The sequence below is a fragment of the Equus quagga genome, chromosome 2 (assembly GCF_021613505.1).
Source record: "Equus quagga isolate Etosha38 chromosome 2, UCLA_HA_Equagga_1.0, whole genome shotgun sequence".
NCBI classification, from domain to species: Eukaryota; Metazoa; Chordata; class Mammalia; order Perissodactyla; family Equidae; genus Equus; species Equus quagga.
In genome coordinates this window covers 105,796,560-105,810,248 of record NC_060268.1, presented here as the reverse complement: position 1 = coordinate 105,810,248, position 13,689 = coordinate 105,796,560, and the positions used below count along the sequence as shown (strand labels likewise).

At 41.6% G+C, this 13,689-nt stretch overlaps 1 protein-coding gene across 7 annotated transcripts in view; it reads left to right on the top strand.

The window, feature by feature from the left end:
• The first annotated feature begins 42 nt into the window (after positions 1-42).
• TTC13 (tetratricopeptide repeat domain 13) overlaps positions 43-13,689 on the top strand; it is a 79,501-nt gene continuing 65,854 nt past the window's right edge. For all 7 annotated transcript variants that reach the window (XR_006887572.1, XM_046654267.1, XM_046654266.1 and 4 more), the window contains exon 1: positions 43-374. Coding sequence is in view for 6 of the 7 variants with exons in the window: in XM_046654267.1 (XP_046510223.1) it covers positions 116-374 (259 nt within the window). In the remaining variant the exon portion in view is untranslated. The remainder of the gene's footprint in view (positions 375-13,689) is intronic.

The following is a 13,689-nucleotide window of genomic DNA, read 5'->3' as shown; positions in this document are numbered from 1 at the left end:
GGAATGTCACTCCCCTTCTTCCGCCTTCATGCCACGGCCCACCTGCCCGCCGCGGGTTAAGGCTGGGACGCCGCAGTGCGCGGCGAGGGCCGCCGCACATGCGCCTTGAGGGAAGATGGCACCTGCCGGCTGCTGCTGCTGCTGCTACTGTTGGGGCGGTGCTGCGGCCGCTGCCGGGCGCGTCTTGGTGCTGCTGTTGCTGGGGGTCCTGTCCGCCGGGCCACACCCTGGCGCCCTGGCCACCGAGCACTACTCGCCACTGTCTCTGCTCAAGCAGGAGCTGCAGCACCGGCAGCAGCAGGAGGCCCCGGCGGGCGGCGGCTGCAGCCCGCAGTCTGGGGACTGGGGGGACCAGTACTCGGCCGAGTGCGGCGGTGAGTGGGCGGCGGCGGGCGGGCGTCCGGGGCGTCCCTGGGCGCGGGGGCCGCGGGGCCGGCGGGGCCATGGGGGCTGCGGGTCCCGGGGCCGATGTGCAGGCCGCCCGGGCCTCGCCCCAGCGGCCGCGGCGTGTGCTCCTGCGGGAGCCGGCTCCGCGAGGTGTCACCCCGGGGCCGCTTCCCGCCGCTCACACCCACGCCGCTGCGCGCCCTCCTCTCGTAGCCTCCCGGGGGAGGGCAGTGAATAGAGACAAGAGCTGACAACATGCTCTCCCGGCCAGGTTGGCCTCTCCGGAGTCCTAGCAACTGTCGAAAGGGTGGAGGAAGAGATGGCAGGTGCCGGGGCAGCCCCGGTTCCCGCTCCGGCCCCCGTGGGTGCCGTTGGAGCAAAGGAAGGACCGAAAGACCGAGGAAGGCCAGGCTCACCGGCGGGGCCCGCGACCCGAAGAGGGCTGCCCCGTCCTTCTTAGACCTGGAAATCAGATTTCCTGATCTCCCGAGTTGATGTCTTGTATTAAACATAGCCTCTACAAATTCGATCCCTGGAAAAAAAGGAGCAAAAGAGCAAGCCCATTTAATCTGTCGTTGACATCTTCCTTCCAGTTGCTTAAGATTGATCTGTGATCTGTCAGGTGTCTCCCAGAGGGTGAAAAGGGCCCTGCGGGCCTCTAGCCTGTGTGTCAGAGCTGTGTGTATTGGCACTAGGCCAGCTCATTCATTAAGATTGGGCGCTATTGGCCTCAATTTAAGAAGTCATGGCAGATGCCTCAGGGGCAGAAAACATGTGTACGTTTTTTATTTGAAAGTTCTATAGTGGATCTTTTCACCCTTCAACCCTCTCCTCTCTCCTTCCCCTCTCCTCTTCCCCTGTGTGAGTTCCCTTAAGGCTTACTTTTGAAAAGTCTGGGTCTACCCAACTTCCTAGGAGGTGGCTCGTTCTTTTATCGCCCAACAGCAGTTTAGCATTGTGTACTTAGGAAGACAATGTGTTTTGTGGTTGGGATGAGATGTCAAGATTAGCACACTCTGATTTCCTTTTAGCACAATCTGACTTCCTTGAGGAAGTCTCGCTCATTGAGGGCTGTGTGACTTCAATATTTGGTAATAGGCCATGGCTCGTAGCAGCATAAATAATGTGGCCGGCATTGCATAGTGGAAAAAGAGTGGCTTTTACCTCTGTCACTTTCCGTGACTCTGAGCAAGTTAATTGCTTGTCTTTGCAAAATTACCTCCTCTGTAAATGGAAGACACTCTTACCTAATTGCAGGGTTTTACTTTTTTCAAAAGGGTGCTGTGAGGAAAATGAAAAATAACTAACATACGTGGAGTGCCTGCCATATGCCTGGTGCTGTTATAAGAGCTGCATGTTGACTAGCTTATTGTCTTAGTCTTTCAGAACACCAGTAACTCCTTCATTGGGTGGTAGCTTCTTTTGTCAGACAAGGAAACTGAGGCACAGTGAAAGCATCGCTTTCCTGAGGTCCTACAGCTGTAAAGGGAGGAGCCCAGGTGGTTAGACCCCAGACAGAGATTGTCTTAAGCACTAACTGGTTATAGATAGGAAAACACATCTGTAGTATTCACTCGCATACGGTATGTATTGTGTAAATCGTCATTTCCTCTTTCCTCCTATAGTCAGTGATGCTTACTGGCTAAGAGAGACCCAGATTCTAGGCAACGGAAGATAATCAATTTATATATAAAATCAATTGATATTATTATTGTAGGGGGCTCATTTCACTCTGTAGCCTCAGGCTTATGCCAGTGTTTAAGAGGCCAACTCTGACTTGTATTATGCTTTTCTCTCAGATAATGATAAATGTAAGTTTTCATAAACTAGGCATTTGGAAGACTCTTCTTGTCCATTCCCCCATTCCCTCACATATGGAGGCCATCATCTAATGTTCTCTGCTTCAAAGGATGAACACTGTATTACCAGGCTTTAAGCATAATTTATTTAAATGTTTCGATTTTCTTTCTATCTTCCCCATGTAGTACGTACTTAGTTTGGAATTTAAAATGTGCTGTTGCAAAAGAGCGGCATGAGTCTTTCGGTCTCCCCTGGGCTGACATGAATGTCCCAGTAGCTGCTGACAGGAGCTAAAGTAGCTTGGCTGCTACTGCTGTCACTCTAATAAATAATTCCCAGAGTCACCTGCTTATGCTTCGTGGGGCTCCAGCTGTTTCTCTTAGCTTTATTGGCTGCAGTATGTGACAAAAGCCATCTCTCTTGTGGCGGAGACTCCCAAAATGTGTCTCATTTCTCCCTTCTCATCCTGGAAAAGTAGATAGATTCTGGACCCCGTGAAACCTGCCCCAGATCCTCTCTGTCCTAAGAAGACAGATACAGGAACAGATTCAGGATTTACAACTAACTGTATCGTAGCTTGAGGGGCTCATGTTCTGTATCCAAAGCCCTTGTTTGATCAACATAAGGGTCTAGATAAGTGCAAGGATCCATAGCTAATAAGTTCTTCACAATTAAACAGACTGGACCTCACCAACTATGAATCATGTCATCGTCACTTGCTGGTCTGTCCAACCACAAGCCTGTCATATCCAGCCAGTTCCTATAAAGAGGGCAGACACAACAGTACAGCCACTTTTTAGAAGCCTTCCTACAGCTTTCAGATTCAAATGGCTGAGTTGATGCCTGCTTGGAACTAAATCTTCAGACCTTCTGATGAGCTGTATAGTTGTTCTCTTAAGATGGAACCCCCAGTGATTGCAGGCCACAGACAACAGCTGGTGGGAGCCCATCGGTCTGGATAGCGCACAGGCAGTGGCTGGCTGCGCTGTGTGGACCACCATCAAATGGAATCCAGGGCCCAGGGAGCAGCCTAATGCTCAGTGGGCTGAGCACCCACCCCCCCAGGTCTAGCTGCAGAGGGGACAAGCATGGGTGATTCCTAGTGCCATAGGTCTGAGCCTGAGCTGTACTGTTCCCCAGCCACTTTCAACTTTTTCTCCTCCAGCACACTTCGACATTTCTCTTTTTATTTGAAAAGCAAGTATAACCACAAACTTCTGACCGTCTGTTTTCCTGTAGTGAAAATAATCATACTTTAAAAAACAAAAGGAACACTGTAATGTACATGTTTTTCATAAAAATAAATTTTCCTTCCTTCCTTTGTTACCTTTGCCCTGTTTTTAGTTGGCAATTGTGGGAAGAAATAATGAACAGACGTTTTCCCCCAATTCTTTCCCTCAGTTTATACTCGTAAAGACTATGTACATTCTTGTTTAATCCTCTTGACACTGAAGTAGGTCCTGTTTTATGCCCATTTTACCTAAGGTGAAACTGAGGCAAAGAGAAGTTAGGAAAGGTTACACAGTGAAGCATAGAGCCAGGATTTGAACCTGGCCTCCTGCCTGTTTGTGCATTATCTCCTCAGTAATCTTTGCATATTGGTGTAATTTCTTACTAATATTAGTGATAAAAGTCCTACACCCTTAAGCTTGTTTGTTGAGAATTATATTCTTAAATAACTTCTCCTAGAATTTTTTATTTACATATATACAAGCATCCTTCGCTGAACCTAATATTTTGAAGTATAGAGCTGGAATGTATCTGTTCTTTCACTGAAAAGCTCTCTGTGTGCCTACTAGATGCTCCACAGTGTTCTAGACCCTGGGACTACAGCACAGCTGGCTGAGTTCCTCCAGTGGAACCTGGGTTCTGGGGGAGGGCAGGAAATCTGTGTATAATAGGCCTGGTGCTAAGTGCCTTGAGAATAAAAAGTAATGTGGGGATGCTACTTTGAGAGGTGGTCAGGGAAAGCCTCTGGTAAGTTGACATGAGCAGAAACCTGAATTGAATGAGATTTGGGGAGATCTCAGAGATGTCTTAGTTTGACACTCTAATGTTATAGAGCTGGTAAATTAAGGCCTAGATAAGTCAGAACTTATCCATTGATGTAAGAACTCAGGTTCTCCTCTGCTTTTCCTGCCAGAGCTAAACTGCGTCTCGTTCAATTGTGACAATCGTCTGTACTAAATGTATCTTCATGTGTTCTTTGCAGACAGTGTAAGATGTATTTTAGTAGTTCCAACATAGGCCTTTCCAGTGATTGCTTCAAAAATACTTTTATTTTCCATCTTTGAAAGTGTAATATTAATAAAAACACTGAATTTGTGTGATTTTTTTTTCTTTTTCTGCCTTCTTGAGACTCTGTCTGCTCCTAAATGACAGAGTGTTGTTCTTGATGTCTTTATGGTAGTTTCACCTTCATCTAACTGGTGCCATTACCGCTATCCATGCTTCATGCCTCAATCAAGTTCAATGATTAAATTACAACCTAAAGTAATTTTCTTTAGTTTGCGGAAATTAATAATCCCAGATTTGAGTTTATTTTCCCACAGTTCTTTGTGGAGAAAAGAGCATTAGTGTCTTATCTGTCTGATTTGGGAGTTGTTAATTGCCAGAAAAACAAGGAAGTAGCTAGGAACCTAGCTCTGTGTTTTCGACAAAGTAAGACTTCATTGTCAGAATATATGGTATCTTTCTTCATTGAGGAGTCAGTCATTTAAATACATGAAATCAGTCTTACTGCTCACAGCACTTAAATTATTGCTGTGCCTTAGAGGTGACAGGGAGTCAATAGAGGGAACTTTTATAGTGAGAGCTGTTTCCTCTTTTGTTCTGGCTGTGAGGAAGTTAAGAACCACATTTTATGCTCAGTCATGTCGTTTATGAGTCATTTTTGCTCACAGCAATTGTGGTAACCCTTACTGTTAGTATATTTGCTTGATCTTTTTTTCCCTTGACCCTGATTTTCTGAGTTTATCATAGTTTTGTGGCAAATCTCTCTCGATCTTTTTTTAAGGCATACGTATGCAAGTAGATTTGCCAGGGTAGAGCAGGTGGCGTATTTTGACCGTGGAGACTGAGGCATGGGGTGGTGAAGAGATTCGTGTATTGTTCTCTCACCTAGTCCTGTCCGCTGTGGCACTGCTGGGAGGGCTGGTGCCTCCTTTGCTACATGAACAGCATCTCTGAGAAAGTCCTCTGGTTTAGGACTCGCTTTTTGCATCAGGAGCCTATAAGGATGATAGCCCATGGTATTTGCATACTTAGTAACTTTTTCCTATAGATCTATTGTCATTGAGAATTACATTTACCTTTTAAAAGATCTATACACTGTAGACATGTTCAGATTTGGGGGATGAGGGTCATTTTTTTCCCCTTCTGGATGAGGGCAAAAGATAAATGTGGCCTGGGTTTTAGAATCTACCCTACATGGAACATGACTACAGGAAGTGGCAGAGGACTTTCTGTATAAAAACTTTTCGAGAAAGAAAAACTCCTACAGCATATAGAGATGGCTTTGCTTCATTGCTATCGACAAAAACTTGACCAACTGACTGACTATTAAACTTCCCCTTTTCACAATGTGCTGTTTTAAAGCGGTCATCAAATCTTTTTGTTTGGGCTTGTTATCTTGCAGACAGAATAAATACAGAATTTACTGAAGTAGCAGAATTTTAATACTTCTCATTTTGGGTTAATACTTTCCAACGTTTTCCTTCTGTTATTATTTTTATTTTTACTTTTTATTGAAATATAACGAAGGCAGAAAAATGCATGTATCTCAAGTGTACAGCTCCATGCATTTTGATAAATTGAACAACTGATGTAACTAGAAAGAACCCCAGATCGACAACTGATATCTGTTTGTAAGCTTGCTAATATAGTCTCTCATTCTGTGTTACCCTAGTTTTTTTGGAAATATTTGGTATGGCTTTATTTCTGATTCAGGAACCAGGTGCTGGCCTTCTTTACATAGACTCTCAGGAATCGTCCATCTTCTGCTCGGCACCTCTTATACGAAAGACGGTTGACTTCTCTTGTGACTGTTTCTGGCCTGTGTTTGGGGTGTTCTCAGTGACTCGGTGTTCCCTCTCAGTGACTCGGTGTTCCCTTGTCATTACGGGTTTCACATCACTGCCTAATCTGCTTCAGCTTTCCCAGTCGAGTTGATGATATTTGACAGTATGTGTGGGTTTATGAGAAAGTCTTCAGCTCTTGAAAATACGTGCCACCTTGAGCATCTCATGTGTCTTCAGACCAGTTTATAACCCCAGGCTAAGTGAATAGCCTTTGTGGGTAAGGCTGGCTGCCCAGTTTGTTGGCTAAGGCACCCTCCACCCTGTTCTATTCCTGGATTGGCGCCACATAATTTGCTTCCGTGCCTCTTTTTCCATTCTGTGCAGCTGCCCAACTCCTTTTTCTTTTGGTTTCATACATTCTTTACATGTTAATACTTTTATGTGGGTTAATACAGCTTTCATCAGATTACATTCATGCTTTGTTAAAAAGCCATTCTGTCTCTTTGAGATGGCGTTTGCAGATTCTTCTTCTAATGGATTAGTTATATGTTGACTTTATAATCTAATTCTCAGTGGGCAGCTTCTTTTTTCAAGTTTTATGATAAGTGACACATCTCAGGCATTGATGAATAATATTTTATTAGAATAAAAGAAGCGTATAAATTCTTCAGAGGAGAATTTTTCCTGTCATTACTTTTCCTGTTGTAACACTCTTAAAGAAATTTACCACTTGAGACCATCGAGTAACGTGATGTTCAGTGTCCTCAACAGTGGTTGTCTTAACAAATGTAGAGGTTGATAAAAGCAAAAGGCGCTACAAGCTGATGCCATTTAGCAGCTGTTTGGCCTTCCGATGGCTCCTCCAGCCCCAATAATGGTGCCTGCTCTTCCCAGGTTCCCCTACACCTGGGACTAGAATTGGCCATATATATCTGGCACCTGACTTGCAGGTTTGAGTTGTTCGTGGTCAAAGCCCCATCATCCTTGTTCTAGGTGAACTCGGCCCACCATCTCTTATAACTAGAATGAGGTGGTCAGGAGATGAGTGCAGCCCAGCAGCTGTTGAATTCCTTATAAAACGTTTTCCTTCAGGGACTGGCCATGGGTTTGCTGTTTGCAAGCTTTCAGTCAGTTTTCACTTCCACACGTGAATGGTGACACATACGTCCTACTTCCAATGCCCCAATGCTGCCTTCTCTCGTCAACAGGAGGTAAGGCCCTCCTCTTGATTGAGAAAGAAGTGATCAGAAGAGAACTTCCCCCCCATAGTAGCTTTCCGTCTGCCTGCAGCTGCACTGATGGCTCTTGCCTTCCGTCTGGTGGATGCATGTCAGTGGATGGGTGGTTGGTGCTTCTGCCTGGAGTAGCCCTGTCCTTGTGCACAGGACCTCATCCCTCTTGTCTTCCATCAGCATACAAATGGTTGTAGTAGCTCCCATCTTGAAAAAACAAGCAACAAAGACAGGATCACACGTCTTTCCAGCCACTGCCTCATCTCTCTGCTTCTTTACAGCAGAATTCCTCAAAGGAGATGTTTATATGCACTGTCTCCACGTCTCCAGTTCTCTTTTGAACCTACTACTGTCAGCTCCTCATCGCTCCACCAAAAGCACTCTTAAAGTCAGCTGTATGTGAGGTTTAGGAAGAGAGGAAGGAAGTTTGATGTCATTGCTCTACCTAAGCCGTTTATCGCTAGGACCGAGCATTGGCAGAATGAGTGGTGACAGATGTACCGTGTACCTTCATTGATGTGCTGTCCTAGAGCACAGAGGTGGCATGTCTTGGCTTTACCATTTCTTCTTTTGTGCCCTTAACCACGTCCATTAATGCAGAGCTTATTTCCTGTGTGTACAGTGAGCCTGAGGTATGTTTTGCCTACCTCACAAGATGGAGGACCAAAAGAAATAATGTGTGTGAAAGCATTTTGAAAGCTGTAAAGTACTGTGAAGACCAAAATAAACTTAAGGAAAATAGGAAAACGATATTAGCAGGAAAAAACAGCAATTTTAGCCTAGACGTGTATACTGACATTCAACAATCATTTTCTGTGAACTGTGGGCATTATATCTTTTCCTCACCATAGCCCTCTGCGGGTATGTGGTAGTCGTTATTCTCATTTTGCAAATGAGGAAACTGAGGCTAAGAGATATTAAAGGACTTGCCTAAAGTCACACAGCTCGTTAGACATCTGATCCTAGTCAGTCTGCTCCACAGCCCGTGCTCTGAACCACTCTGTTACTTTGCCTCTGAATTAATTAAATTTGAAGTCAGAGAAAGAGTAGATTTAAGTATAAGAGCTGGTTCTTTGAAAATACTGGTAAAGTTTAGAAAACTGTCTAAGCAAGGCTAATCAGGAAAAATAAGAAACAAATATTTGACTTTAGGAATAAGGTAGTATAATGAAAATCATATTAATAAATCTGAGTATAGCTTTATGGCAAAGATATAGAACAATTCGAAGAAACGGATAGTTCTTTAGAAAAAGGTTAAGTTGCCAAGTTGATTCTCCCTCTGCCTCTTAGGTGTCTTGTCCCCAGCACAGTCAGCTCTTTCTTCTCATTAAACTTAAGCTTCCTACGCTTTCTTAGAGATCCTACCTATGTTCCCTGCTTAATCATCCACCATAAGTTAATGATTATCAAGTTCATATCTGTAGCTCTTATCTTTCTCTGGAATTGCCTAACTCCATGCACAACAACTTCCGTTTTAGCATCTCACAAGCACTTGACTTAACCCAGAGTGAGCTCTTTACTTCCCTCTAAAATCGTTCTTCCTCGTAACCTTCTCATTTCAGTTCATGGCACCACTCCTTTTCTGGCTACATAAACCAGAAACTGGTGCCTTTTTCCTCTTTCTATGCCTAATTTTTCTCAAAGCCCTGTCTTTTTTGCTTCATATGTCTTTAGACTATGACCCTCCATTTCAACCCAGTGGCCTCTGCCTTTGTTCAGACTTCTATTTTTTTGACTGGTCACAGCCTCCCTGCTCCAGTCTCTGGGCTTTCTCTCCTCACACAGCTGTCAATGATCTTTCTTCCTGTTTAAGCCTTTCATGACTTCTTAGGATTAAAGAAGAAAGGGAACAAATGAACGGGATACTCAACTGGAGCAACAAGAAGAGGAAATAAGGGAAATTGGAAGGACTAAGTAACACAAAGCCAGAATAAATGAATTAGAAGTAGAACGACCATAGAGTTGGTAAATAGATCCAAGAGTTGATTCTCTAAAAAAGAGTGAAATAGATAAACTTGATAAGGCTAACATGTAACAGGAGAGCAGATGGAAATGTACATTATGAATGAGGGGATATGTGTACAACTGTAGAGGCCATTAGAATTGAGACAACTGTGTAGAAATCTCTGCTAATAAGATTAAAAAATGAAGCAAGAAATATCCCAAAAGGTGATGTAGAAGAAAAAGATGAGATTTCTGTGATGTGTTTTGAGAATCTTTCTGCAGTAATCACCATTAAATTTTACTTGTACAGCCTAATCAAGGAGGAAAACAGGCTTTGCCGAATTCCGTGGAAATCGATACCATTTAAATACAGCTGGTTGGGTTATCGTTGTAAAATGTTTGAAGCCATTCTGAGTTAAATAATTTTAGAGTGAAAAACAAATTTAACCTCCTATTCCAGACGACTCTAGTTACAACTCTAACAAACTGCTTTTCTGTCACAGACCTTACCAAAGCAGCAAAAAACACTGATGCCAGAATCTAATACAGTTGGGGGGTGGGGGGAAGCTATAACTTAGTTATAAAATCCTAGGTAAAATATTGGTAACCCGGAGCCAGCAGGCAATTAAAAGAATAATCTGCATTGATCAATCAGAGTTTATTCTGGAAGTACAAAGATGGTTCAACTTTTTAAAAACTTAATCACCTTAATAGGTCAAAGGAGCAAAATTGTATGATTATCTTAAAGAAATATCCAAAATCACTTGATAAAGTTGAGCCAGCTTTCCTGATTTAAAATTTTTGTAAAACAAAGGATAGGACAATCCTTCCTTTATATGGTAAAATACATCAATCTCAACCCATAGCCGCATAGAGCAGTTTCCCACTGGATGTTTATAAATGTTAAATGAAGAAGTTTTATTGTCAAAAGTTGAAATTCTGGGTCATTAAATGAAGTATTAATGTCAGGAATAAGCAGGAATGCTTTTTGTTACTAGTTTTCATTGAGCACTTTTTTGGAGGTTTTATCCAGAACTGTAAGGTGCTAAATGAATATAAATATTACAAAGACCTTGATATAATTACTTGTAGACGATAGAATTATTCACTGAATAGATGGAGACATTAATAGAGCTGTTAAGAGTTCAGTAATGTGGGCAGATAAAATATTCAGCTCTAGCCGGTTGAGAAGGCAGAGATTTACAATATGCTGTATTTCTGCCTGGACCGCTCTCCCAGCCCTGCCAACCTGCTGTGGCCCTTCATCTGGTAAATCCTTCACTTCCCTCATATTTCCCTTCATTCTTTCATGGCACAGACTCCAGAACCAGACTGCTTGGGCTCAAATCCTACCCCTAGAGTGTGGCCTTGGGCAAATTATTAGTCTGTCTGCCTCATTTTCCTTGTCTTTAAAATGGGAATTAGGAGGGTGCCTATCCTTGGTAACTACATCAGTATTAGCCGGTGTCCTTATTTATGTCCTCATGGAATTTTCCTTGAGCAGGCCACTTCCCCACTTATGCTCTAGTTCATAGCTCTTAAACTGCTGCAATTTTACATTTCTTTGTGTGACTGGTTACTGTTGGTTTCCCCCTCTGAACTGTGATCTCTGTATACAAAGACAGGGTCATTGCTGGTTTTGACCACCGCGGAGGCTGCGGCAGTGACTGAAACCTAGTAGATGCTCCACGAAGATGTGTTGACTCAATGATTATCACCCATTGTTTCTTAATCACAACAAACTTGAATGTGTCAGTTGTGTATGAAAATAACAAAATTTCACGTAGGTTAATAAAAGACTTGAATAAGTAGATTAAATTTTGTAAAGAAGCCAAGTATTTCTGCCCTCATTAATCTACAATTTTAATAAAATCATACAGGGATTTTTTGTTTTGTTTTGGCACCTTAACAAAGGGACTGAAGTTTATCTGAAGGAAGAATGTTTATCCAAACAGCCAAGAAATTTTTGAAAAAGAAAAATTGATGAGACTGTGCTTTACATTAAAATATATGCATTTATTGTAAGGCTACAGTAACTGAAACAATGTGCTACTAAAGTCAGAATAAACAGATCATTGTAAGGGGTTAGGAAGTCTGGAAACAACAACAAAATGTATGTTTATTATAGAGAATTGAAATTTTATTTAAAGATATTAAAAATATATAATCTCACCCAGTTTAAATTTAAATAATGTAGAAGAAAATTTACTCATATGGGGAAGTGTTTACATTGTATCGTTAAGTTAAAAGGGCAGATTACAAAACAATGGATCTCAATCAGTTCTCACAACTTAATGATAATAATAGCAAACATTTTTGAGCTCCTTCTTTGTGCCAGAAACTGTACCGCATGCTTTGCTTATATTTCCTTGTTTAAATTTCACAACCACCCCTGTGATGTAGATAGTATTATTGACCGTGTTTTACAATTGAAGAAACGGAAGATTGAAGAGGCTAGGTCAGTGGCCAAGAGGTAGTAAGTAGTGACAGAGAGCAGGAATTCAAACCCAGACCATCTGATTTCAGTACTATCACTCTTAATTACAGACACCAAAATTTTCACAGCGATTCTCAACATGTGGTGGTATTCTAAATGACTTTTATTTATGTTTTGTGATTTTTCTGTATTTTCTACAATGAATATGCATTACTACTGTAATTTTTAAAAATAAATGTCCACGTAGAGATTGGACAGTCATTTGTCAGAGCTATGACAGAAGGTGGATGTAAATAATCTCAAAGATTCCTTAAAAAAAGGTCTAGAAACAGAAGCCAGTGGCTATAATGTATTATAAAGGTGGCGTTCATATTGATAATATGTGGTACTGGGATAACTGGCTAACCATTTGGAAAATGGATAACTAGAAATTCTTCTCTATGTTTTAGGCCAGAATAGGTCAGATGACTTAAAAATTGCCAAAGGATATAAGCAGTTTACAAAAGAAGAAATACAAATGTCCAATAAACCATAAATTTAATCTTACTAGTACTATTTGCACATTGGGAGAAATAAAAAGAATGGCAGTACTCTGAGTAGAGGTTAATAGACTGTCTCATACACTGCTATTGGGAATGGAATTACTACCACATCCTGGGAGGGAAATGGAGCAATGTATATGAAAAGTCAAAATTGTTTATACCTTTTGCCTGAGCAATATATTTGTTAGATTTAATTTAATTGCCTAATTGGGTAAATTTGCAAAAATTCAGGTCAAGGATACTCATTGAAACAATTATATTAAAAAAGAAAGGACATCCTGATTATCCAATGATAGGGTTATGGTTAAATTCCCTGCAGTGGAATACTGTGCAGCCATTTAAAATTATATAGGTGTTTATTTATTGAAACTGAAATGAATTCCACAAAGTAGAGAGCGTTTTAGATTAGAATAAGGCAATGTATATGCAATGCTCAGCACAATGCTTAGTATGTGGTAAGTCCTCAAACGTTAGTTTTTGGAAAAGGTAGAAGAAACAGGTTCTAAATTAATATATTTCCAAAATATCTTTCATCAAGTCGTTATCTTCCACCCACCTACCAACAACCGTTGCTAGTCCTTCATTCTTGCCAGGACTTTCCCCAGTCTGATCGCTCACCTTCCAACCTCATACTTTTTTATTTTCCAATACCAACTCCTTCCTCTAACCAGGCTCATCTACTCACCGCCCCTTTGCATTTTCTTGCCTTTGTGCTTTTGTGTATACCACTTATTCTACTGGAATACCCATTCCCTTTCTGTAACCCAGCCTAAACCCATCTGTCCTTTTAAACCCTGCTCGTGCCTTGTGAAATTTAACATTCCAGCTTCAGTAATTGCTCACCACTCAGGACTTCTTTGATACATCGTGTCCTGTTTCCTATCGTTAAAACATACACACAAAATTTTAGCTAAATTGGTTCACATGGTTTCTTGAACATAATTTGATGCTCTGTAGTGACGCTGAATTGGAGCATTGTCTTTTAAAGTAATTTATTGAGGCAAAATTCACATGATATGAAATTAATCGTTTTCAGGTGAACAGTTCAGTAGCATTTAGTTCATTCACAGTGTTGTGCAACCACCCCAAAACTTTTCCATCACTCCAACCCCTTACCCATTAAGGAGTTTCTCCTTATTCCTTCCTTCAGCCACCAAATATGCATTCTGTCTCTATGGATTTACCTATCTGAATATTTCATATAAATGGAATCATGCAATATGTGACCTTTTGTGTCTGGCTTCTTTCATTTAGTTTTTGTTTTGGAGGTTCTTCCATGTTGAAATATGTACCAGTGATTCATTCTTTTTTAAGGCTGAATAATATTC